The sequence below is a fragment of the Amblyraja radiata genome, chromosome 28, assembly GCF_010909765.2.
Source record: "Amblyraja radiata isolate CabotCenter1 chromosome 28, sAmbRad1.1.pri, whole genome shotgun sequence".
Classification (NCBI taxonomy): domain Eukaryota; kingdom Metazoa; phylum Chordata; class Chondrichthyes; order Rajiformes; family Rajidae; genus Amblyraja; species Amblyraja radiata.
The window spans coordinates 35,835,438-35,863,286 of NC_045983.1; the positions used below are offsets into that span (position 1 = coordinate 35,835,438).

Below are 27,849 nucleotides of genomic sequence, written 5' to 3' on the forward strand. Positions count from 1 at the left end.
ATGAATGTTCCAGAACAACATTAACTCCAGAGCAAACAGGTGTCAGTGACTATCAATGTCACATGCTCTTGGACCTGGCCAGCAGGCTAGTATGCTCCATCTAAGGGAGTTTCATCAAGGGATAGGAACTTGTAAACAAAGGTGACAAGCACTGAATGTAGAAACAATGAAACATGGGCTGCACGGTGGCGCAGCGTTAGAGCTGCTGCCTCACAGCGCCAGAGACCCGGTTTGATCCCGACTATGGGTGCTGTCTGTACGGAGTTTGTATGTTCTCCCCGCGAGCTGCGTGGGTTTGTCCGAGATCTTCAGTTTCCTCCCACACTCCAAAGAGGTACAGGTTTGTGGGTTAAATGGCTTGGTAAATTGTTCCTAGTGTGTGTAGGATAGTGTAAATGTGCAGGGATCGCTGGTCAGCACGGACCCAGTGGGCCAAAGGGCCTATTTCCGCGCTGTATCTCTAAACTAAACTAAACTAAAGGCTTAAGTTGAGTTTTCATACTTATCCCTAATATGGTTTAAGCCAACAAAAGCTAAGTAATTGTGAATCGTTATTCTCAGTGTTTTAAGATTTATTTGCAAATCAAAGTCAGTTGCGAATGAGGGGATGTGTGCATTTATTGAAGTAATAAAGAGTAACCAGGATGGCTGATGTCGACACAAGGCATTCATTCATTCTACTTCACTAATGATCATCTACTATTACAGCAGCGTGATAAAAATGTAAGTGGAACAGTACCGCCCTGAGGCCCACAATATCGGTGACAAACACCATTCCAAGACCATCTCTTATTGGCCTGCACATAACCCATATGCCTCCAAAAGCCTCTTGAATGCCGCTATCATATCTGCCTCAACTACCACACCCAGCAGCACATTCCACGCACTCACCTCTGTGTTCAAAACTTGCCCTGCACATGTCCCTTAAACTTTGCCCCTCTCCTTCACACTATGCCCTGGAGTATTTGATTTATCCATTCTGGGAAAAAGGTTCAGAGTGTCTGCCCTATCTATGTCCCTCATAATGTTACAGTATATGCTTCTATCAGGTCTCCCCCTCAAACACTGTCTGCACCCTCTCCAAAGCCTCCACATTCTTCCTGTGACCAGCACTGCACATATTTCTCCAAATGCGGCTTAACCAAAGTCCTATAAAGCTGCATCATGATGCCCTGACTCTTGTACTCGAAGCCCCAACTGATGAAGGCAAGCATACTGTATTGCTTCTGTACCCCTCTTGTCTACTTGTGTTGGTACTTGCAGGGAGTTATGGACTTGGACCCCAACATCCCTCTGTAAGTGGGGAAAAAGATGTCACTCCCATTAAGACAGATAATAAATTGTTGAGAAATTGTAATTCACAGAAGAGTAAAACAAAATTTTCTGTTAATCGCAAATATCCAAAGATTGCTCCTTGATCAATAAATCCTGAATAATATTGGGAATAAAAAGATCCCTCTGTACATTTCAAGACTTGTAGATTCAAATTATAACCAACCCCAAAGTAGAAAGGAACTGCAGATGCTGGTTTACACTGAAGATAGACACAGAGTGCTGGAGTAACTCAGCGGGTCAGGCAGGATAAAAAGCTGGGTGACGTTTCAGGTCAGGACCCTCCTTAATCCTACATCATCCACTGTAATTTTGATAGAGTTTGTCAGCTTGTTCATTACCTGTTACTCCCACAGGCCAAGATGTGGTTGTGTGTTGTGAGAATCATTGACGAGTCAATTCCACACAGGACTCTCTGGGCTTCATGTTCAGGGGGGATGTTTACTTGTTGAGGGGAACTGTGTGATTCCTGACTTTCCAAACCTAGCCGACCTGCTCCAGAAATGCAAAACATAATTACCTACATATTTCTCACACATTCTAATCATCTACTTACAACATAGTACAAAAGCCTGAAGCAATGCTGCCAACATCTGTGACATGATTAGAATGGAATTGGATACACAATCCATTAGTGTCAACGTTTCACACACCATGTGGTCCTTTAAAAACGATCTCATAAAACATGAAAAAAAATACATCCAAAAAGCAAATATTACCAAAATAATGGATGCTTGGATAATTGCACAGATTTGTGACAATTGTTGTGAGTTTGTAGATGTAGATAACTAGCAAGGAATTGGATGTACATATAACTCACTCTGACCATCTGGTTTTTCATGTGATGTATAACAGTTCATTTTGTCGTCTGTGGATAAAAGTATAACTAACAGCAATGGCAGTCGTCAGTGATGAAAATAAGTTTAATGACTAAAGTACACAATGACAGGGAAGTAATTAAACATGCTGCTACTGTGTTCAGTTGTTTATTGTCATGTATACCAAGGTACAGTGAAAAGCTTTTTGTAGTGTGCAGAAAGAATATGCATGATTACAATCGATGAGTCAGAGTATAGAAGAGAGATCGAGCAACTGTCCATATGGTGCCAGCGCAATAACCTGGCCCTCAACACCAGCAAAACCAAGGGACAGATTGTGAACTTTGGAAGAAGTAGGATGGGGACCCACAGCCACGTTTATATCAACACGCCTGGTTTAATAGCCTGATGGTTGAAAGGGTCAAGAGCTTCAAATTCCTGGGCGTGCACATCTCTGAAGATCTTTTCTGGTCCGAGAACACTAATGCAATCATCAAGAAAGCTCATCAGTGCCTCTCCTTCCTGAGACGATTACAGAGAGTCGGATTGTCAAGGAGGACTCTCTCTAACTTCTACAGGTGCACAGTAGAGAGCATGCTGACCGGTTGCATCGTGGCTTGGTATGGCAACTTGAGCGCCCTGGAGAGGAAAAGACTACAAAAAGTAGTAAACAATGCCCAGTCCATCATCGGCTCTGACCTTCCTTCCATCGAGGGGATTTATCGCAGTCGCTGCCTCAAAAAGGCTGGCAGTATCATCAAAGACCCACAGCATCCTGGCCACACACTCATCTCCCTGCTACCTTCAGGTAGAAGGTACAGGAGCCTGAAGACTGCAACAACCAGGTTCAGGAATAGCTACTTCCCCATAGCCATCAGGCTATTAAACTTGGCTCGGACAAAACTCTGATTATTAATAACCAATTATCTGTTATTTGCAATTTATCATTTTATTTATTCATGTGTGTATATATTTATATTATAGTATATGGACACACTGATCTGTTTTGTAGTAAATGCCTACTATGTTCTGTGTGCTGAAGCAAAGCAAGAATTTCATTGTCCTATCAGGGACACATGACAATAAACTCACTTGAACTTGAACTTGAATCGAGCCATTCACAGTGTAACGGTCTACATGATAAGGGAATAATGTTTAGTGCAAGGTAAAGCAAGCAAGTCCAATCAAAGATAGTCTGATGGTCACCAATGAGGTATATAGTAGTTCAGGACTGCTCTCTGGTTGTGGTAGGATGGTTCAGTTGCCTGATAACAGCTGGGAAGAAACTGTCCCTGAATCTGGAGGTGTGCGTTTTCAAACTTCTGTACCCATTAGGATGTCCACCTACCACCACACCCACGACAATCTTCGTCCACCTGAGACAAGCTACGACAAGGTAAGACAATTCAGTCGCCGGTATCTGTCGCCGGTTGATGTAGGTAGTCGCCAATGGAATTCACCAAAGTCAGTACCGGCGACAACCTACGTCACCCTGGCGACCACCTACGACAGCACCTACGTCAGGAGAAGTCTACGCTCATGGGCGTCAAGCTGACTGTCGCCGAAATGTTTTGAACATTTCAAAATCCAGCGGCGACCAGAAAAAGGCTACGATTCTTTGGGCGACTGAGGAAACCACTCACGACCATACAGGCGACACCCCGGCAACCACGTGGCGACTGCCTAGTTGCCTGTAGTCGCCTAAGAAATAGCCTAAGTGGGACAGGGGCATGACTCCTCATGTCCTCATCAAGTCACAGTGTTACTGCATCGAAACAGGCTCTTCGGCTCAACGCCCACATTGACCAACATATCTGATCTACACTAGTCACAACTGCCTGCATTTGGTCCATAACCCTCCAAACCTGTCCTATCGATGTATCTGCCCAAATATTTCTTAAAAGTTGCGATAGTCCCTGTCTCAACTACCTCCTCCGGCAGTTTGTTCCATGCTCCCTTCGTGTGAAAAAGTTACCCCTCAGATTCCTATTAAATCTTTCCCCCCTCACCTTTCAACCTTTGTCCTCTGGTCCTCGATTCCCCTACTCTGGGCAAGAGACTCTGTGCATCTACCCGATCTATTCCTTTCATGATTTTATTCACCTCTATAAGACCCCCCCCTCGTCCTCCTGCGCTCCACGCAAGAGTCCCAGCCTACTCAACCTCTCCCTATAGCTCACACCCTCTAGTCCTGGTAACATCCTTGTAAATCTTCACTGTACCCTTTCCAAATTGACAGCATCTTTCCTGTAACATGGTGCCCAGAACTCTCAATGCTCATACACACGCCACTCTTAAATCTCTCAACACTGCTCTTCAGACGAGCCACTTTACTCCATCTTTTTAACGGAGTGATGATATATATTTTGCATATTTTGCTGAAATGACTCAATGCTCTTTGTAAAGAAAATATAAAACAAGATAAACTCAGGAACAATTTGTAAATAATCAGTTAACAGATAATTACAGTAAACAGATTGGATCATCACAATAACATTTGGAAATGTTTTTGTACAATTAATGTTATACTAGAATCAATGCAATTATGTAAGCAGTTATTTTAAACACAATAAGGTTGAAATCACAGCAGTGATAGGAATAATCTGATTGCCTTTGATGTTGGTTTTGTGGGACTTTCTCGGTTCTATTTTACAGGACCACCTACAGTATAACAAGGATGTGTCACGGAATAACAGATGAGTAATTCCCAGAGTAAAACGGGATTATGGTGCAGATCTCAACAATACGTTCGGTTAATGTGGACCCCACAGCAAACTAGCAAATTAGCCAGACTAAAGTCCAGAGTAGCATGTCCAACGGGAGCTACTGGGAACTAAAACTACCATTGCATTCATTTAATTTGAAAAATGTTAACATTACCACAACTCAGAATGCACTGACTTTCAAGTTGGATTGGCTTGTCTAGGTTTGGCAATCTACACTGTGTGAGCTTTAGTCTGGGATCACCCGTATCAACATGGTTCAGTGATCATGTTACTGGAACACTATCCAGAGGCTTGGACTATTGCAGTGTAGACACGAGTGTAAATCCCAATACAGCAGCTGGCAACTTCAATTCAAGTCATTAAAAAGTAATTCAGTACTTGTGACCCTGAAACCACTGGGCTGCCGTAAAACCCCCACCTGGTTCACTTTCCTGCCCAGCCTAGGCTTGACCCTAAAGCCACCAATGTTGCCAAGGTGATACACCAAGCTGTTCGGCACAAGGGGCAATAATGAAGAACAAGATGGCGCCCAACCAAGTGATTATTTGTTGTGTGTGTGTGTGCGAGCCACAGAAGCAGATCTACAATCACATATTACAATCGCTCCACTCTTACATCTCTACTCCTATCTATACAATGAATGGTTGGATCTTAATCAAGTATTGTTTTCCACTGACTGGATACCACGCAACAAAAGCTTTTCACTGTACCTCTGTGGAAGTTAATAATGATTTAAAGATACAAAATGGATTCCGCTGAAACAGGCTAAGCTAGCAAAAAAGCACTAACCCTTGCTTTCAGTACATTAACAAGGTCAGCAGACTGTCGATGTTCCTCTTTCCAATAACATAAGCAAGATAACAAGCACAACTTCATGAATGTCTCCTCTATAACATAAACATAGGTGAGAATTCAGCCTGACCCTTGTTCCACAAGATTATGATGTGCATCATAAGTAAAAAAAAACAAAATGCTTGTTCTGCAGAAATATAACCTTTTCATATAACCATATATGGCTAACCCTTCCTCTGTCAGAAGAACCTGTCAATCTTCTGAAGCTGTCAATCTTAAGAAGCAAGAGGCTGCGCTATGATCTGTAAGATAAGGTATTGCTGAATCATTGGTTATTGGAGTATATATATGTAATTAGATCACTGCCCCTTTGTGTGGGGATGAGAACTCTGTATCGTCCGTAATCTGCATACTGTAAAGAGTTTTACCACACCCAGCTGGTGAAATAAAGATTACTGCTTGATACATCGGACACATATGATTTCATTTATTTATAGATATTGTTTATGACACTTTATAAATATTTGTGTTTTGTTTTTTGTATGCTGTTTCACATTTGCTTTTTATTCTTTTATTCTGTCCGAAATAAATAACTACAAATAAATAAATAAATCACTGATTTTATTTGCGTTTCTGTCTGATTAAGAATATTTGGACCACGACATTGACGTAGTTGGCAGCTCTTGCTGGAAACAATCGTTGAAGACTGAGTAAGATGCTATAGTTTGGCTGGGGTCTCGAAGGGGGAAGAAAGTGCACTATCAGACCCCTTGAGCCTGAACTCCTAAGAGTACACGGGAACACTGTTGTCCTTCGTCCAAAGTGATCTGGTTCCTGCCAAGATCTTTCAGAACAGACAACGCAAGGTAAGACAATTTTTTGGATTGTTGACTCAGACCAAGTAGGCTGTCTGTAGTATTAAGCCGATATTGAGCTGAGTAATGGTATAGGCTCTGGATTGAGTAAGTTCAGACTAAAGTTGGCTGTCTGAAGTATTAAGCCGACATATTGGGCCAGTAATGGGATAGGCTCGGGATAAGAGGAATGTGGGAGCTTCGGTACAGCATATGTGTTATTTGGATCCAGGGAAAACATTGCATAGATTGCACAATGAATATATTAAAAAAGAGAATATGGTTGGCCAACATAATATTAAAGAATTGGTATGTAAAAATGGAAACCTAAGCAAAATACCCCCGGAGACCCCTAGTCTGACAAAGCGACTTTGTTTACCGAGAGAGGGGGGATAAGGAACATATTCGGGGAGAAAAACTATTGGAAACAGTGTAGAATACCTCCCCCATGCCCTGGCCACCTGGTCGGTCAATAACAGCAGGAGCTAATACACTCAGATCCTGTGAAGAGGAAGGGGTTCCAATACGTCTACAGGGAAGGGTACCCCCAGAAGAAGGAAGAACTGAAGGAAGATGAGGGAGATGACTTAAGGCAGTAGAGGAAGAGCAGTGATAGAGTTAAACAACACAGAGCACCAGGACAGAGAAACAGCAGATAAATAAGACGATTGCTAAAATAAAGCAGGATGTTGAGCTGGTGGATATCGAGACACTGTACCTAAACTACCCCGCAAGAATCGCTGGTGGCTATCAAGACACTGTACCTTAACTACCCCGCAACAATCGAGCTGCTCACTTTTGCCCCAAGAACTTTAACATTTTGCAGCCAACAGTCGGTACAGTTTAAAACAAGTTTGAAACAAAAGACTCTGACCTGTTTGAAAAAAAATCAGAGCTCGTCTCCCTGGTGGAGAGAGAGGGGAAAGTCTGAGTAATCGGGCAAGTGTGAGGTGTGACAAGACCCTGTTTGACAGGGAACCGGACCAATCCCATTTCTGGGCTTGGTTAATTTCTACAGGCAGTGGATACATTGGTGTTTCAGCCAGGGTACGACAGCAATTCTCTCTTACTCCCCTGTCCCACTTAGGAGACCTAAACAGCAACCTCTGGTGACCTTGCCCGCCACCCAAGGTTTCCATGAGGTCACCGGAGGTTTCGGTCACTCTCCCTAATGTTTGAAAGTGGTTTCTGCGTGGTCGAGGCTTCATCTAGGTTGCTGCTATTTTTTCATCATGTTTAAAGCCGGCCTCGACTAAAAATAGGTTGTCTAAAAATCGATAATTGTTTTGTCGCAGTTCTAGTCAAAGCCGGTTTTCTTCATAGTCGAGGAAGTTTTTCAACACATGCGTGGGAGGTGGTAGGAGGTTGCAGGTCATCTCGACCTTGATTTTTTTTTGGGTGGCGGGCAAGGTCACCAGAGGTTGCTGTTTAGGTCTCCTAAGTGGGACAGGGGCTAAACTCTCTCACTCCAATAAGAAGACTTTTGCAACTTAAAAACAGCGCCAGCTACTGCACCAGCTATTGCATGCCTTACCCCTCCCAGTCCAACTACAAGTGGCTACTACCAAGTCTCCCGCTGACATTATTGCCCACACAGCAGATTACGAATTCTGCACATTGGTCCCCACAGAACCAGAGATTCTAGTAGACATTCTAGGAGAGATTCTAGGAGACCGCGGTTTCGGAAGCCGCGGTCTCCAGTTAGGAAGCGGCCGCTCCAGGTGTCCCAAGTTGCTGAGAGGATTCTCCCGACGCCGGAGCACCATCACCCGGCGAGAACGGCCTGGAACATCGGGCCTCCGTAAAGGCAACTGTGAGGTCTCAATAGGCCCGACTATCGGTGGACATGGGATGGGGACTGGACACTGTGCCTTCCCTCATAATGGGAACCATTGTGGGGGCATGTTTTTATGTTTAAATTTCTTTATTATTGTTATGTCTGTATTCTTTCTTTATGTGCTGCATTGGCAAGAAGCATTTCACTACACCTAGGTGTATGTGACCAATAAAATAACCTTTGAACCTTTGAACATAACAGCTCTTTCAGACAATTAATTATGTTGTGAGGATTGTTGAGAATTGTAAAGAAACAGCAACAATGTGCTTCAATTTGGTTTCTGTGTAAAATGTAAATCAAATGCATTTGCGACAATTGAAATTCATTTTAGCAGGGATAATAAAGTGGGATTCAGGAGGAGCTGAGAAATGTCTTCCTGCAACTTTCATATTAAATTTGTATTGAAAAGGAGGGAAGAGAATGTGGAAAGTAACTTACACTTTGAAGCTTTTAATGAAATGACCTGTGTTCAAGAAAGAGAGTCCAGAGTGTGTTTTGGGTTGAGACCGTTCTTCTGTATGCGGTGTATTTAAATGTGAACATTTTGGTGAATGGCTGGCTGACAAATTTTCCTCTGATACAGTCTGAGGAAGGGTTTTGGCCCGAAACGTTGCCTATTTCCTTCGCTCCATAGATGCTGCTGCACCCGCTGAGTTTCTCCAGCATTTTTGTGTACCAGCCTATATATATATATGAATCTCGTCTATATCATAGTTTTAAAAAAATTTAAATTTAAGAAGTATATGGCTTCTGTTTTATAATTCTCTAAAGCTAGCTTGGTCAAGGTTAGCAACAAAGCAGAACAAGACATAGTTAGTGCCTTTGTCTGTTAAAATCTGATATTAAAATGTAAATTTCTCATTTTTGTGTGTTTCAAAGTTTAAGAGTTTTACATGATTTCCTTGAGGAGTACATAACTGTGTTTTACTCTTGAGTGGGAATGTTATTGCTTTAACGTGTGTGAATATCTGAGATTTAGCATATTGCATGAGGTGTGGAAATGTGTGAGTGAATGGCATAGAAAGAGGGTGTAGAGTGAGTTTAAAGACTGTTACTTGTTTGTGGAATGTTGAATTAATCATATAATTAAGGAAATAGGAAGTCATTGCTCATTTTGCTTGCTCATTTACGTGATAAATCTTTGTAGAATCTCATGTGTTAAAAGGTAGTGTCTCTTTAAGAAGTTGCAGCTGTATTGGCGTTGAGCCTGGGACAAAGTTATTTTCTTATTCTTTGCTCTTTGGAAATGTATTGGTTATCTATGTGGAAATTAACTGTGTACTCTCTGTCTTCTCGACTTTTATTAAACAGGGGATGTGGCTCAGCAAAGAGACTGGTCATTTTCTTCGCCACATAACCTGGCGCGAGGATTGGTGACCTTGTGGTATTTTAAGTTGATTTCTTCCTATTTCTTACTTTTTGAATTGAATTGAGATCTGAATTACACACTGGCCATGTGAAATTCAGAATAAGGTGTTGGATGAGAATTGGGAATAATTTTTAAATTGTTTTTTCTTTATAATGACCTATTTTTAAAGGGTCTGCCTTGTAAGTAGTTTAAGAGTTTAAGTAAAGCCTTGACTGAGACTGGACAGGACCTTAGTGTGAATTAATTACATATACACAGCAATTGACCAGACCTGGTTAGTCTTACAGAAACCACTGAACCAGAGAAACGCAGAAACCACTATCAGCTGAATCCATAACGGTGAATCCTGACAACCAGAAGATAACGAACTGATAAGAAATTGGGATGGGAAGAAATTGGGAGAACGGTGGCAGGAGCCCTTCCCAATACTACTGACTACACCTACCCACAGTGAAGATCGAAAATGATCCTCATTGGATACACCTAACTTATTGCAAAATAATTGGAAACTGGAAAAAGGAAGTATGAACTTGGAGTCCTCCTGCAAGACTGGAGGTTAAAGCAAGCCATACACACAAATAAAAAAAGGCCAGTATTTACAGTATCTTGTTAAAACCAGCCATGAACATAAGTGAACGCACTACACGGAATTATATACGTGCCTCCCTAATCCCGGATACTTGGAACGAGTCTCCCCCTGGTTGAATAAACTTGAACAATAAACAGTGATTTGTTCTTTGGGGTCCCAGGATTAGGAATAAAACCAAAGGGATCGATTTGAAATGAGAGACAACTCTGCGTCACATTTAGTCTAACTGCTCGACCTCCAGCAACAGAAGTAGGGAAAATGATAAATGGCTGAAGGACAAACAGACAATTCATGTTTTAAAGTTGCCAATGACACAGAGGAAAGATCACATGGGTCAGGAAGGAATGGGACACTATGAAAAGCAACAGCTGCCTACTGAGGATCAGCCTACTATAGCTCTGGTCCATAGAAACATAGACAATAGGTGCAGGAGTAGAGGCCATTCAGCCCTTCGAGCCTGCACCGCCATTCAATATGATCATGGCTGATCATCCAACTCAGTATCCCGTACCTGCCTTCTCTCCATACCCCCTGATCCCTTTAGCCACAAGGGCCACATCTAACTCCCTCTTAAATATAGCCAATGAACTGGCCTCAACTACCTTCTGTGGCAGAGAATCCCAGAGATTCACCACTCTCTGTGTGAAAAATGTTTTTCTCATCTCGGTCCTAAAAGACTTCCCCCTTATCCTTAAACTGTGACCCCTTGTTCTGGACCCCCAACATCGGGAACAATCTTCCTGCATCTAGCCTGTCCAACCCCTTAAGAATTTTGTAAGTTTCTATAAGATCCCCTCTCAATCTTCTAAATTCTAGCGAGTACAAGCTACTACCTCACAGCGCCAGAGACACGGGTTCAATCCTGACCATGGGTACTGTCTGTACGGAGTTTGTACCTTCTCCCCGTGACCTGCCTGGGTTTTCTCCAGATCTTCGATTTCCTCCCACACTCCAAGGATACACAGGTTTGTAGGTTAATTGAATTGGTATAAATGTAAATTATCCCTAGTGTGTGTGTGTAGGATAGTGTTAGTGTGCGGGGATCGCTGGTCGGCGCGGACTCAATTTGTCAAAGGACCTGTATCCGTGCTCTTTCCAATAGCTGACACACGCATCATTGCCCAAACCGCTGTCTCCAGTGATGTGAAGCTCTATGGCCACATCTGTAGGAAGGAACTGCAGATGCTGGTTTAAACCAAAGATCAACACAAAATGCTGGAGTAACACAGTGGGACAGGCAGCATCTCTGGAGAGAAGGAATGGGTGATGTTTCAGGTCGAGACCCTTCTACAGACACAGTTGCTTCAGGAGGGTCTCTGAATGTCACTGTCATGAGACAACATTTGTGTTCATTAACAGAGGGAGCTGCAAAGGCTGGGAATATGCACTCATCATCCTGAGCTGCATCAATGCTATTTACTTCATGTGAATGAAATATTGACCACCAAACAAAGCTGGAGCCGTATTCACCAGGCACTGAAGCCACAGCAGGGCAGTGGAACCTGGTGATAGTGGAGTGCAGGAGTGGAGATAGAGGATAGAGGGAAAGATGATGATAAACATTGCTCCTGGCACCAGGCTGATGCCTTTGTTAGCACAGCAACTGCTTTTAGCCTGCATTCACTAGCCCACATGTCTGCCCTGCTGCATGTTGAGCCAGGCCAAGAGGGTTCACCAGCCCACTTGTCTGCACTGCTGCATGTTGGGCCAGTGTCTGCACTGCTGCAAGTTGGGTCAGTGTCTGCACTGCTGCATGTTGGGTCAGGCTGAGAGGGTTCACTAGACGACATGTCTGCACTGCTGCATGTTGGACCAGTGCCTGCACTGCTGCATGTTGGGTCGGGCTGAGAGGGTTCACTAGACAACATGTCTGCACTGCTGCAAGTTGGGTCAGTGTCTGCACTGCTGCATGTTGGGTCGGGCTGAGAGGGTTCACTAGACAACATGTCTGCACTGCTGCAAGTTGGGTCAGTGTCTGCACTGCTGCATGTTGGGTCGGGCTGAGAGGGTTCACTAGACAACATGTCTGCACTGCTGCATGTTGGGTCAGGCTGAGAGGGTTCACTAGACGACATGTCTGCACTGCTGCATGTTGGACCAGTGTCTGCACTGCTGCATGTTGGGCCAGTGCCTGCACTGCTGCAAGTTGAGTGCATTTAATTTAATAGTTTATTTTGGAGAACCTATAGGGAGGCAAGCTCATGCAGTTCACCATTTCAGACAGAATGAGTCACAAACTAAACTCACCATTGTCCCCTCGTCCCCATGCAAACACTTCCCGGTCATTGGTTGCCGCCAGGACGTGTGACGCTCCACATGAAACCTGGGCGATCTCAAAGCCCAGCAACGCCTCCACGATTTTCGGCTGCGGGATGGAGGGCAAGAGATTGGCGGAAATATAGCAATGAGGGAAATTAGCTGCTAAATATGATATAATTGACATCAATACAAACTTGAGTTGTGGATACAGGTGAGGTGCAGGAAGACTGGAGGGTGGCAAATGTTGTGCCTCTATTTAGGAAGGACTGCAGGAAAATGCTGAGAACTACAGGCCAGTGGATTTAACATCTATGGGCAGAATCGTACTAGAGTATTCTGAGGGATAGGTTATACAGGCATTTGGATGGACAAGGGCTGATTAGGGATAGACAGTATGGTTTTGTATGTGGGAGGTCGTGTCTCACAAATCTGAATTATTTAAAGACGTGACCAAAAAGGTCGATGAGGGCAGAGCTGTAGATGTTGTGTACATGGATTTCAGCAAAGCATTCAACAACATTCTGTATGGTCGGCTGCTCTGGAAGGTTAGAGTGCATGGGATCCAAGGAGAGATAGCCGAATGGATAGAAAATTGGCTTAATGGAAGGAAGCAGAGGGTGATGGTGGAAAGTTGCTTTTCGGACTGGAGGCCTGTGACTAGTGGTGTGCCTCAGGGTTCGGTGCTGGGCCCGTTACTGTTTGTCATCTACATCATGATTTGGATGAGAACGTACAAGGCATGATTAGTAACTTTGCAGATGACACTACAGTGGGTGGTTTTGCAGATAGTGACGTGTTGGGAGATCATTGTACAGTGGGAACATCCCTAACTAGTCCGAAATACCAGAGAACAACTGCACAGTACCATCCCATGTATTCAGGTAAGGGGGAAATCATGTCAAGAATAACAGTTTTAATGATGAGAGGCATGGAAGAGATTTGCACTCACCTGTGTGACATCGTTAAAGGTCCCGTGACCCAGGCAACCGTTGCTACCGTTTCCAAAGGACATTATTATCCCTCTGTCTGAAATAAATTAAAATAAAAGTATTAATTGAAAAGTATGTCAGAAATATTCGGAGTAGTCAGGACCTCTTCAGCTTATTTCATTGTAGCCTTTGATGCAAAGCAGTAATTTACCCTCGCATTCACATTTCTATGCTTTTGATTTGAATGTATGTATGTATGTATGTATGTATGTATGTATGTATGTATGTATGTATGTATGTATGTATGCATGTATGTATGCACGCATGTATGTTTGCATATATGTATGCATGCATGCATGGTTGCATGTATGTATTCATGCATGTATGTATGCATATATGTATGTATGCATGTGTATGTATGTGTATGTATGTATGCATGTGTATGTATGTATGCATGTGTGTATGCATGTATGTATGTATGTATGCATGTGTGTATGCATGTATGTATGCATGTATGGTCGCATGTATGGTTGCATGTATGCATGCATGTGTGTATGTATGTATGCATGCATGCATGTGTGTGTGTATGCATGTATGTATGCATGTGTGCATGTATGTATGTATGTATGTATGTATGTATGTATGTATGTATGTATGTATGTATGTATGTATGTATGTATGTATGTATGTATGCATGTGTGCATGTATGTATGTATGTATGTATGTAATTAGTGCACAGGGTTGACTATTTGCAAAAAGAAGAGGAAAATCCCTACTTCAGACATAAGATAAAATCTTTTCAACTGAGAAAAAAATTGCTGGAGTAACTCAGCGGGTCAGGCAGCATCTGTGGAGAACATGGATAGGTGACGTCTCGGGTCAGGACCCTTCTTTAGACTCAAACAGTGTGGGAGATGATGACCTGGTGTTTGTCTTTGATGGTCAATGTGTCTCCCTCTCCCCATCTCTCAGTCTGAAGAAGGGTCTCAACCCGAAATGCCACCCATTCCTTCTCTCCAGAGTTGCTGCCTGTCCCGCTGAGTTACTCCAGCATCTTGTGTCTATCTTCGGCATAAACCAGCATCTGCAGTTCCTTCCCACACAAAGCCTTGTTCAGACCCAGTCGACAATCGCCACATTCCGAATGTGGTCCTACACTCACACAGATTTAGGATGAAAAAGCAGTTCCAACTGTGTGATTGTAATGTGACCTCCAGGAGCTTTAAGTTTAATTAAACATTGGATTTTCACTAGTTTAGTTTCCGATATTTCATGTTTCCAAACAGATTCCAATCAAGTGAAGCTTATTCAAGCTGCTAGATGAGTTATGGATACACTTTGCTGAATCTGCTTATCGCAGATGAATCAGTGAACCTTATCATTCTTACCGCGATTTAGCCAACAGAACATCATAAAGTATTGATGCAACGACAGATGTATGGAGTCTAGACATTGCGCGCAGGCGTAGCGAGGCATTGGGAGATGTACCTGTAAGACACACTGTGAACAGGTCTCCACAAGAAACATGCTTGATTGCCACCCCAGACTGCCCCTCCAGAAACCTGGAGATGAACTGTGGCTGGACCTGCTCCGTGCAGCCAGGGAGAGACACATCACCTGCTCCTCCGGGAAAAGCCTGCAAATGGAAAATCAGCAGTCAGGCTGGTCAATCTTTCACCTGTGCAGATGAAACCCCTTCAGTATGGTAGCAGCAGTAGCAGCACAAATTATACTCTCTGGAGATGGATAGGGCCATGAAACTGTGAGGCTAATACTGGCGAATAACAGTAATCCACCTTTACCTTCTGCACAGCACCAGGTTAATTCTGGGACTCGGTCACGGTTCCCTGAGGACGTCCTGGGCTCCCAGCATGGACCTGGTCCCCAGTAGATACCTGGCCCCCAGCAGAGACCCGACTCCCAGCAGAGACCTGGTCCCCAGTAGATACCTGGCCCCCAGCAGAGACCTGGTCCCCAGTAGATACCTGGCCCCCAGCAGAGACCTGGCCCCCAGCAGAGACCTGGCCCCCAGCAGAGACCCGACTCCCAGCAGAGACCTGGTCCCCAGCATAACCCGGTCCCCAGCATGGACCTGGTCCCCAGTAGATACCTGGCCCCCAGCAGAGACCTGGCCCCCAGCAGAGACCCGACTCCCAGCAGAGACCTGGTCCCCAGCAGAGACCCGGCTCCCAGCAGAGACCCGGCTCCCAGCAGAGACCCGGTCCCCAGCAGAGACCTGGTCCCCAGCATAACCCAGTCCCCAGCAGCGACCCGGTCCCTAGCAGAGACCCGGCTCCCAGCAGAGACCCGGCTCCCAGCAGAGACCCGGTCCCCAGCAGAGACCCGGTCCCCAGCAGAGACCTGGCTCCCAGCAGAGACCTGGCCCCCAGCATAACCTGGCCCCCCGCAGAGACCCGGTCCCCAGCAGAGACCTGGTTCCCAGCATAACCCGGTCCCCAGCAGAAAACTGGTCCCAGCAGAGACCTGGTTCCCAGCAGAGACCTGGTCCCCAGCATAACCTGGCCCCCCGCAGAGACCTGGTTCCCAGCATAACCCGGTCCCCAGCAAAAAACTGGTCCCAGCAGAGACCTGGTCCCCAGCAGAGACCCGGTCCCCAACAGAGACCTGGTCCCCAGCATAACCTGGCCCCCAGCAGAGACCTGGTTCCCAGCATAACCCGGTCCCCAGCAAAAAACTGGTCCCAGCAGAGACCCGGTCCCCAGCAGAGACCCGGTCCCCAGCAGAGACCCGATCCCCAGTAGATACCTGGCCCCCAGCAGAGACCTGGTCCCCAGCAGAGACCTGGTCCACCAGTCTGAAGAAGAGTCTCAACTCGGAACATCACCCATTCCTTCTCTTCAGAGGTGCTGCAAGACCCACTGAGTTACTCCAGCACTTTGTGTCTATCTTTGGTATAAAGCAGCACCTGTAGCTACTTTGGGGCAAAGAAATATCTGCTTCATTTCACATCTCTCTTACAACTTGCACGCACATGTCCTTGTGCTCACCTCCCACATGATAAGTCGACCTGACTGGGTCACTCCGGCCTTCTGCGTTCGGCCGGCAGAGACCTGCACGACCTCAGTGTTCAGCATTGGGAGCCGGAGAGGAGAGGCAATTCCACTCCCCCACGTGTAGACGATGGAAAGGGGAGGAGGTACTTCAGCTTTACTGGGGTTTGCCAGCAGCCCACCTACAGCACATTGTACAAGAACGGTTAGGTCATCAGGACATTAGTGATAGGAGCAGAATTAGGCCATTCTTCAAAACTTCAGCGAGTGCAGGCCCATTCCTCTCTCCGCAGATGTTGCCTGACCCACTGAGTTACTCCAGCACTCTTGTGAAATGTCACCTATCCATGTCTCCAGAGATGCTGCCTGACCCGCTGAGTTACTCCAGCACTCTGTGAAACGTCACCTATCCATGTTCTCCACAGATGCTGCCTGACCCGCTGAGTTACTCCAGCACTTTGTGTCTATCTTCATAGAAACATAGACATAGAAAATAGGTGCAGGAGGGGGCCATTCGGCCCTTCGAGCCAGCACCGCCATTCATTGTGATCATGGCTGATCGTCCCAAATCAATAACCCGTGCCTGCCTTCTCCCCATTTCCCTCGATTCCACCAGCCCCTAGAGCTCTATCTAACTCTCTCTTAAATCTATCCAGTGATTTGGCCTCCACTGCCCTCCGTGACAGGGAATTCCACAAATTCACAACTCTTTGTGAAAAAGTTTTTTCTCACCTCAGTCTTAAATGGCCACCCCTTTATTCTAAGACTGTGACCCCCTGGTTCTTGACACGCCCAACATTGGGAACATTTTTCCTGCATCTAGCTTGTCCAGTCCTTTTATAATTTTATATGTTTCTATAAGATCCCCCCTCATCGTTCTAAACTCCAGTGAATACAAGCCTAGTCTTTTCAATCTTTCCTCATATGACAGTCCCGCCATCCCAGGGATCAATCTCGTGAACCTACGCTGCGCTGCCTCAATCACAAGGATGTCCTTCCTCAAATTAGGAGACCAAAACTGTACACAATACTCCAGATGTGGTCTCAACAGAGCCCTATACAACTGCAGAAGAACCTCTCTACTCCTATACTGAAATCCTCTTGTTATGAAGTATCCGCTTGTTTCGATGTAAAGAAGCATCTGCAGTTCCTTCTTACTATTCGTTGCATCTGACTATCCAAGAGACGTCAACAACAATCCCCATGGGGGCTGGTTCCCAGACTAAATGGCCCAACATTTTATCTTTTCTGCAGCTTCAATGATTCCCTAATATTTTGAACACTAGTAATGTGCCCCATCTTTAAAGTTCAGTAGCCAAGTACTGACGAGTTTCATTGGCACTTGCTGTCATTTAAAGTCTACTGCTCCAGTAAATAAGTACAACATTCATTTAACTGTCAGGAAACAGAGGAATTGGCAAATTTTCATGCACCAAATGTGGATGATATCTTTTGGGATCAAGAATAACGGACTGAGTGTAAATTCTTTTAGAGGAGTAAAGGAAGAGGTAGATTTTCCAACCATTACTTTGAACAAAGTTTCTTTCCATTAAGGATGACAATCACTTCCAAGCCCCAGGACACATCTAGATGTTTTCCTTCTCTCCCTGTGTGCAGCTAATACTGCCCCATCTCCATGTGATCATACAGAGGTCGATAACAATTATAGAATTAAGATGAAGCCATTTAAATATTAAATATCTGCATGAATTGGCAGCAACACTTCCTCCTTAATAACCATCAGTACGGGAGCTCCTCAAGGCTGTGTGCTCAGCCCCCTGCTCTATTCACTCTATACTCACGACTGTGTAGCCGGACACAGTTCAAACTCCATCTTCCAGTTTGCTGATGATACCACCATTGTTGGAAGAGTTACAGAGGATGATGATGAGCCTTTATCAGCCAGTCAGTAAGTCAGTAATAGTTAGTCACCAAGACCAAGGAAGTGATTGTGGAGTTTGGAAGGACTGTCTATATCGATGGGATGGATGATGGTGGAGAGAGTCAAAAGCTTCAAGTCCCTGGACGTGCATCTCTCTGAACTATCCTGGACCCAGCACATTGATGCAATCATACACAAAGCCCATCAACATCTCCACTTCCTGAGAAGATTACGGAGACTCGGTATGTTGACGAATAAGCTCTTGATCTTCTACACAAGTCCAGTAGAGAGAATATTGACCGGTTGCATCACAGCCTTTCAGAAACCCAACTGGGTTAGCAGGCTACTCAGCTGAAGATATTGCATTGTGATGGTCACTGTGACAGTCACTACCTTAACGGCAATCAAGGATGAACTATAAATGCCCCCATACCACACAGAAATAATAAGCCCAACCTCTAGATTCAGGGACAGTTTCTTCCCAGCTGTTATCAGGCAACTGAACCATCCTACCACAACCAGAGAGCAGTACTGAACTACTGTCTACCTCATTGGTGACCCTCGGACTGGCCTTGATCAAACTTCACTGGCTTTTCTTACACTAAACGTTATTCCCTTATCATGTATCTGTGCACTGTGAATGGATCGGTTGTAATCATTTATTGTCTTTCCGCTGACTGGATAGCACACAACAAAAGCTTTTCACTGTACCTCGGTACACATGACAATAAACTAAACTGAACTGAAATCTGGTGAAACTAACTGCGTTGACCCATCACTAACCAAGTGGAAGTCTCGTCACAACTTTGGGCTTGTCCTTACCTCTCGACCGAGCACTGTTCACCCGTCCTGGCGCCCGCCTGCCTGATGCAGATGCTACTGTCGACAATGGCTTTTCAATTCTGCAAAAGGAAAGTTGAACCTGCGTTAACTTCCCTGTATAGGAAGGAACAGCAGATGCTGGTTTTGACTGAAGATAGACACATAATGCTGGAGTAACTCAGCGGGACAGGCAGCATCTCTGGAGAGATGAAGGAATGGGTGATGTTTCGGGTTGAGACCCTTCTTCAGACTGAAGATCGAAGACCTTCTTTGGTCTGAAGTGGCGGCGCTGCCTTAGCAGCTGCGGCTCGCCTGCAGTCTGTCTGTTTTTTTCTTTTTTTGTTGTTTTCTTGTCCTGTTTTAGTTATTGGGTTGTGTACATGTGGGGGGGGTGGGAGAAACTTGTTCTAGTCTTTTACTTCGGGGGGATGCGACTTTTTCTTGTCATATCCCCCGTCTCCGTCTGCGCTGAGGTCTAATGGCGGAGCTGGAGGCCTCCAACTGGGACCGACCTCAAGACTCCGGAGGCAGAGCCAGCCAGGACTTACCAGCGCGAGGCCGGCCGACTTCGGGGCTGTGGCGGCGTTCCGGCGGCGGTGACCGGACTTCGGAGGTTCGGCCACGGGCCCAGTGGACGACATTGTCGGGAGCTTGGTCACAAGTTGGTGACCTGTTTTTCCGGAGCTCCCGCAACAGCTTCGTCCGCTGGACTGGAGGGCGGCAGCTTCGACCACCCCGGGCCGCGGAGTTTGAACCGGCCCGTTCGCGGAGCATGGTTGAGCCGCGGGACTTACTTACCATCACCCGGTGGGGTCACAACATCGGAAGCCTGGATCGCCTCAGCACAGAGGGAGAACAAGGAGGGAAGAGACAAAGACTCTAAGACTTTGCCTTCCATCACAGTGAGGAGGTGCCTGGTGAACTCACTGTGGTGGATGTTAAATTTGTGTTTATTGTGTGTTTTTGTTATTTTATTATATGTATGACTGCAAGGCACGAAATTTCGAATGACAATAAAGGATACTTTGACTTTGACTGGACTGAAGAAGGGTCTCGACTCGAAACGTCACCCATTCTTTCTCTCCAGAGATGTTGTCTATCCCCCTGAGTTTCTCCAGCATTTTGTGTTTAACTTACATGCGATCATGTGGTTTGTTTTAGTAAGGGAAGACAAACATATGATATTTGCAGAATATGCAGACCAATATCCCTCCTGTATCGTATAGTGTTTGTGTGTGTTCAGGATGTAAGTGAGTGCACATCATATACCTCCTCATTTTCACACTGCCAATATCGGTGTAAAGGTTGAGAAGGGCACGGATGCAGATGGGCTGAGCTGTGATCTCGCTGAGTTGGGGCCTCTTGGATGGATCAAGGCTCAGAATGCTTAAAATGAGCTGCCGTAGCTCGGGGCTGTACTGGTCAGATATGGGCGCAAACGTACCACTCATGATCTTCAGCACCAGTGCTGGCAGGTTCTGAAAAGACAGTCAAAATTTACTGACTGAGAAAAGTATTTGCACTGGTCCACTTTCAGCTCAGTTTATTGTCACGTGTACCGAGGTACAGTGAAGAGCTTTTGTTGCGTGCTAGGTGGAAAGACAACACATGATTACAATAGAGCCATTTACAGTGTATAAATACATGATAAGGGAATAACGTTTAGTGTAAGGTAAAGCCAGTAAAACCCAATCAAGGCTAGTCCGAGGGTCACCAAAGAGGTAGAAGCTCTTGCAGAACATTGCAGAAGCGCTTTAACAATAAATTCAGGATAGACTGAAGTAGCAGCTAACTGTTAGCGAGATTTTAAAAATCAGTCTGTAATTTATCCCATCAGATAAAGCATAAAAATAGTTTAATTTGACACCTAATTCACTTTCATATCTCAAGTATTTAAAAATTTATGGCCATTTTCATACTGGGAATGAGCATCTTGTTCCCTATTGATTTCTATGGACATAACAAAAAGCTGTGATCGTGAACAGTCAAAAGCCCATAACTTTCTTAAAATATTAAGAGAACTGAAGAAATTTTCAGTATCATAGATTGAAGCATTCTGAAACAAATATAAAATAATCTTACTTGGATGACCTGAATTAAAGCATAAATAGTTAGTTACCTAATTGTAGCTAATTTCAGACTTCAATTACTAGATCTAAACATCTATCCATTTCTTAATAAATGATTAACATTTAAATAGCCTAAATGTCCCAAATAATATTCACAAATAATTCACAATAAAACATGATTTTTAAAATCTCATTTACTATTAATTGTATAGGGCCAAATGGAAGGAATTTAGTGTTTAATTGCTGTAAATAAATGCCCATTTAAATCAGCTTTCAGTGGGTCCCCTGTGGAACGCGCTGGTTTAGAACGTTCATATTGCGGTAGATTTGTGCCCCAAATGCCGGAGAAGAAAAATACTGCGCGATATAATGGGCCCAAATTGAGCTACTCGCAATAGTAAACTTGTATAAAGGGATCTTTAGAAGCCCTTTTTAATGTAAAATATTACAACCTAACTTCTGCTATTGCTTTATGAGACCCTGTGTTGCTGGCGGTCGCGGGTTTTAGAGATTGATTTTTTAAACTACTATAACTATTATTCAAGGCCTTTAAACCTAATAATAGCTTTTGCGACGGGGTCTTCCAGCGATTTTCGTTAATAATTAACTAGGCCTGAACATTTTCGATTGGAACAGCTTAGAGAAACTCGCGTTTTAAACCCGCCCCCTCTAAACGGCGCCAAAATCGCGCACACCTCAACAGCAGATCTTCAATGACCGCTTCAGGTAACTGATCTTGAAAAGCTATGCGATGACATTGATTGATAAAAGATTAGTTAACTCTGGTGTAGGCATGTGTCCAGCCAGATGGACCGAGAAACATTTGAGAGCATGTGTAGGAAGGAACCGCGGATGCTGGTTTAAACCAAAGATGGACACAAAATGCTGGAGTAACTCAGTGGAGTAACTCTCTGGAGAGAAGGAATGGGTGATGTTTCGGGTCAAGACCCTTCTTCAGACTGATGAAGAGGGGATGATGCCCAGGTCTAGTTAAATAGAAGATAGACACAAAGTGTTGGAGTAACTCAGCAGGACAGGCAGCATCTCTGGAGAGAAGGAATGGGTGACGTTTCGGGTCGAGACCCTTCTATGAAGACATGTGGACGTTGGGCTGAAGGGCCTGTTTCCATGCTGTATCTCTATGACTAGTATAAACAGATGGCAAAGTAGCAATATGTGGATCCAGTCTTTACCTGCTTATCCCATGAAGAAAGACCTTGAAATATTAATCACATTTCAACGGTACTTCATCGTGGCAATAAGCTAAAAGTCCTTTACATGAAGAAATAGCTAGGAGTATAAATTACATTTAAAGGCACTTCATCACACTGATAAGTTAAAAGACCTTTATCTGACGTTTCTAGGGATACAACTATCCTCTATTTAATTCTAAAAACATATTAGTCTTTTAAATAGAATATCTAACCATGAATTTGACGTAAGCACAGTGACCAACATGCTCTCAGCTGTTGGTCACACAAAGGGTGGTGGGTGTAAGGAACGAGCTGCCAGAGGAGGTAGTTGAGGCAGGTACTATTGCAACATTTTAAGAACCATTTAGACAGGTACATGGATAGGACAGGTTTAGAGTGATACATCTACACCAGTCCCACCTGCCCACATTTGGCCATCATCCCCTCTTCATCAGTCTGAAGAAGGGTCTCGACCCGAAACATCGCCCATTCCTTCCCTCCAGAGATGCTGCCTGTCCCACTGAGTTACTCCAGCATTTTGTGTCTATCTTCGGTTTAAACCAGCATCCGCGGTTCCTTCCTACACATGCTCTCAAATGTTTCCCGGTCCATCTGGCTGGACACATGCCTACACCAGAGTTAACTAATCTTTTATCAATCAATGTCATCGCATAGCTTTTCAAGATCAGTATGCTAACGTTAATCTCTCACCCAGTCTGTTCAAAGTTCAATGTTGTTAAAAGTGTTCTTGGAGTCACACAGCATGGAAACAGGCCCTTTGGCCCAACTTGACCATGCCGGCCAAGATGCCCCATCTACACCAGTCCCACCTGTCCACATTTGGCCCTCATCCCCCTAAACTTGTGCAGGAAGGAACTGCAGGTGCCGGTTTAAACCAAAGATAGATAATGTCCACACCTACCTTTTTGAATATCACTTAAAAAACCAGAATCTACTTCATAAGACACAATCTCCCATGTACAAAACTATGCCGACTATCCCTAATCAGCCTCTATCTATCCAAATGCAAATATATCTTATCGCTCAGAATCCTCTCCAGTAACTTATCTACCACATTCTTTGACATTTATCTTTTTTTTTAAACGTGAGGCAACACAATATGGACTAATTCATTTCACTTGCACTTTATGTGCAATGTGACGAATAAAACTGATTGATTGATCTACATTGACTCATTATGGAAAGTGAGGAGAACCTTGTTTATAGATTGGTCATTCAAAGTTAGCAAACACTGCAACGTTTCCACCTCCACTTTGTCCGTACACTATCTTTGTAATCAGAACATAAGAAAAATATATTAAATTACAAGTATCATATTTATTCCATCTTCTGACTGGCTGCTAATACAGGGAACTGAATGTCTCTAATCATGTATTTTCAAATAAACAGGGCTCTGCCGTTCTCTGTGTCTACATTCTACTTAAAGTCAGTCACTTTATCTCATTTTCTCATAGATTTGCATTGTGCTATTTTGTGCTGAGTTCATTTACATTTCTGCAACAGCAAACAGTTGTGATAAGGACTTTGCAGTAAAATATTCATTTTACTATCGATCATGACTATTGTGCAGTAAATTAGACAGCTCAGTCAATGATTACGTTGGGAATCATGTGCCAAAGCAAATTCATCATCGTCGCAACCTTCCCCAGCTGCCGATAATGAGCACAATCTGTTCTCAGCCCAAGCAAGGAACACTCATGTGCATTATCATACACCCTAGCAATGGATTGTACAGGTTAGCAATGGGATTGTGTTGGAAGGAACTGCAGATGCTGGTTTAAACTAAAGATAGAAACATAGAAACATAGAAATTAGGTGCAGGAGTAGGCCATTCGGCCCTTCGAGCCTGCACCGCCATTCAATATGATCATGGCTGATCATCCAACTCAGTATCCCGTACCTGCCTTCTCTCCATACCCTCTGATCCCCTTAGCCACAAGGGCCACATCTAACTCCCTCTTAAATATAGCCAATGAACTGGCCTCGACTACCCTCTGTGGCAGGGAGTTCCAGAGATTCACCACTCTCTGTGTGAAAAAAGTTCTTCTCATCTCGGTTTTAAAGGATTTCCCCCTTATCCTTAAGCTGTGACCCCTTGTCCTGGACTTCCCCAACATCGGGAGCAATCTTCCTGCATCTAGCCTGTCTAACCCCTTAAGAATTTGTAAGTTTCTATAAGATCCCCTCTCAATCTCCTAAATTCTAGAGAGTATAAACCAAGTCTATCCAGTCTTTCTTCATAAGACAGTCCTGACATCCCAGGAATCAGTCTGGTGAACCTTCTCTGCACTCCCTCTATGGCAATAATGTCCTTCCTTAGATTTGGAGACCAAAACTGTACGCAATACTCCAGGTGTGGTCTCACCAAGACCCTGTACAACTGCAGTAGAACCTCCCTGCTCCTATACTCAAATCCTTTTGCTATGAAAGCTAACATACCATTCGCTTTCTTCACTGCCTGCTGCACCTGCATGCCCACTTTCAATGACTGGTGTACCATGACACCCAGGTCTCGCTGCATCTCCCCTTTTCCTAGTCGGCCACCATTTAGATAATAGTCTGCTTTCCTGTTTTTGCCACCAAAATGGATAACCTCACATTTATCCACATTATACTGCATCTGCCAAACATTTGCCCACTCACCCAGCCTATCCAAGTCACCTTGCAGTCTCCTAGCATCCTCCTCACAGCTAACACTGCCCCCCAGCTTAGTGTCATCCGCAAACTTGGAGATATTGCCTTCAATTCCCTCATCCAGATCATTAATATATATTGTAAATAGCTGGGGTCCCAGCACTGAGCCTTGCGGTACCCCACTAGTCACTGCCTGCCATTGTGAAAAGGACCCGTTTACTCCTACTCTTTGCTTCCTGTTTGCCAGCCAGTTCTCTATCCACATCAATACTGAACCCCCAATGCCGTGTGCTTTAAGTTTGTAAACTAATCTCTTATGTGGGACCTTGTCGAAAGCCTTCTGGAAGTCCAGATACACCACATCCACTGGTTCTCCCCTATCCACGCTACTAGTTACATCCTCGAAAAGTTCTATAAGATTCGTCAGACATGATTTACCTTTTGTAAATCCATGCTGACTTTGTCCAATGATTTCACCACTTTCCAAATGTGCTGCTATCCCATCTTTAATAACTGACTCTAGCAGTTTCCCCACTACCGATGTTAGACTAACTGGTCTGTAATTCCCCGTTTTCTCTCTCCCTCCCTTCTTAAAAAGTGGGGTTACGTTTGCTACCCGCCAATCCTCAGGAACTACTCCAGAATCTAAAGAGTTTTGAAAGATTATTACTAATGCATCCACTATTTCTGGAGCTACTTCCTTAAGTACTCTGGGATGCAACCTATCTGGCCCTGGGGATTTATCGGCCTTTAATCCATTTAATTTACCCAACACCACTTCCCGGCTAACCTGGATTTCACTCAATTCCTCCAACTCCTTTGACCCGCGGTCCCCTGCTATTTCCGGCAGATTATTTATGTCTTCCTTAGTGAAGACGGAACCAAAGTAGTTATTCAATTGGTCCGCCATATCCTTGTTCCCCATGATCAACTCACCCGTTTCTGACTGCAAGGGACCTACATTTGTTTTAACTAATCTCTTTCTTTTCACATATCTATAAAAACTTTTGCAGTCAGTTTTTATGTTCCCTGCCAGTTTTCTTTCATAATCTATTTTTCCTTTCCTAATTAAGCCCTTTGTCCTCCTCTGCTGGTCTCTGAATTTCTCCCAGTCCTCCGGTATGCTGCTTTTTCTGGCTAATTTGTACGCATCATCCTTCGCTTTGATACTATCCCTGATTTCCCTTGTTATCCACGGATGCACTACCTTCCCTGATTTATTCTTTTGCCAAACTGGGATGAACAATTTTTGTAGTTCATCCATGCAGTCTTTAAATGTCTTCCATTGCATATCCACCGTCAACCCTTTTAGAATTAATTGCCAGTCAATCTTGGCCAATTCACGTCTCATACCCTCAAAGTTACCTTTCTTTAAGTTCAGAACCATTGTTTCTGAATTAACAATGTCACTCTCCATCCTAATGAAGAACTCAACCATATTATGGTCACTCTTGCCCAAGGGGGCACGTACAACAAGACTGCTAACTAACCCTTCCTCATTACTCAATACCCAGTCTAAAATAGCCTGCTCTCTCGTTGGTTCCTCTACATGTTGATTTAGATAACTATCCCGCATACATTCCAAAAAATCCTCTTCCTCAGCACCCCTGCCAATTTGATTCACCCAATCTATATGTAGATTGAAGTCACCCATTATAACGGTTTTGCCTTTGTCGCACGCATTTCTAATTTCCTGTTTGATACCATCTCCAACTTCACTACTACTGTTAGGTGGCCTGTACACAACACCCACCAGCGTTTTCTGCCCCTTAGTGTTTCGCAGCTCTACCCATACCGATTCCACATCCTGCAAACTAATGTCCTTCCTTTCCATTGCGTTAATCTCCTCTCTAATCAGCAACGCTACCCCACCTCCTTTTCCTTTCTCTCTATCCCTCCTGAATATTGAATATCCCTGGATGTTCAGCTCCCAGCCTTGGTCACCCGGGAGCCATGTCTCCGTGATCCCAACTATATCATAGTCATTAATAGCTATCTGCACATTCAACTCATCCACCTTATTACGAATGCTCCTTGCATTGAGACACAAAGCCTTCAGGCTTGTTTTTACAACACTCTTACCCCTTATACAATTTTGTTGAAAAGTGGCCCTTTTTGATTTTTGCCCTAGATTTTCCGGCCTGCCACTTTTACTTTTCACCTTGCTACCTATTGATTCTACCCTCATTTTACACCCCTCTGTCTCTACGCTCACACATTTAAGAAACCCTTTCCCTTTAACTCCATCCTCCACTATCCCATTCGACACCCCACCCCCCTTATTCAGTTTAAAACCACCCGTGTAGCAGTGGCAAACCTGCCTGCCAGAATGCTGGTCCCACACCTGTTAAGATGCAATCCGTCCCTTTTGTACAGTTCCCCCTTACCCCAAAACAGATCCCAGTGATCTAAGAATCTAAATCCCTGCCCCGTGCACCAGTTCCTCAGCCACACGTTCAGGTCCCGTATCTCCCTGTTCCTGCTCTCGCCAGCACGAGGAACTGGAAGCAAACCGGAGATAACAACCCTGGAGGTCCTGCTTTTCAGCATTTTTCCGAGCTCTCTAAAGTCACGCTGCAGAATATTCATCCCCTTCTTTCCGACATCGTTTGTGCCGACATGCACTACCACTTCCGGATGTTCACCTTCGCCCTTGAGGATTTTCTGCACTCTGTCCATGACATCCTGGATCCTGGCACCAGGAAGGCAGCA

The 27,849-nt window shown here is 44.4% G+C and overlaps 1 protein-coding gene across 2 annotated transcripts in view; it reads right to left on the reverse strand.

Moving 5' to 3' along the window:
* Positions 1 to 27,849, reverse strand: part of nek8 (NIMA related kinase 8) — a 51,097-nt gene that overhangs the window by 12,120 nt on the left and 11,128 nt on the right. For both annotated transcript variants that reach the window (XM_033046324.1, XM_033046323.1), the window contains exons 5-11: positions 20,490 to 20,698; positions 19,221 to 19,300; positions 16,514 to 16,698; positions 14,994 to 15,141; positions 13,526 to 13,602; positions 12,565 to 12,682; positions 1,674 to 1,824 (exon numbers count right to left, since the gene is read on the reverse strand). In XM_033046324.1, the coding sequence (XP_032902215.1) occupies positions 1,674 to 1,824; positions 12,565 to 12,682; positions 13,526 to 13,602; positions 14,994 to 15,141; positions 16,514 to 16,698; positions 19,221 to 19,300; positions 20,490 to 20,698 (968 nt within the window). The remainder of the gene's footprint in view (positions 1 to 1,673; positions 1,825 to 12,564; positions 12,683 to 13,525; positions 13,603 to 14,993; positions 15,142 to 16,513; positions 16,699 to 19,220; positions 19,301 to 20,489; positions 20,699 to 27,849) is intronic.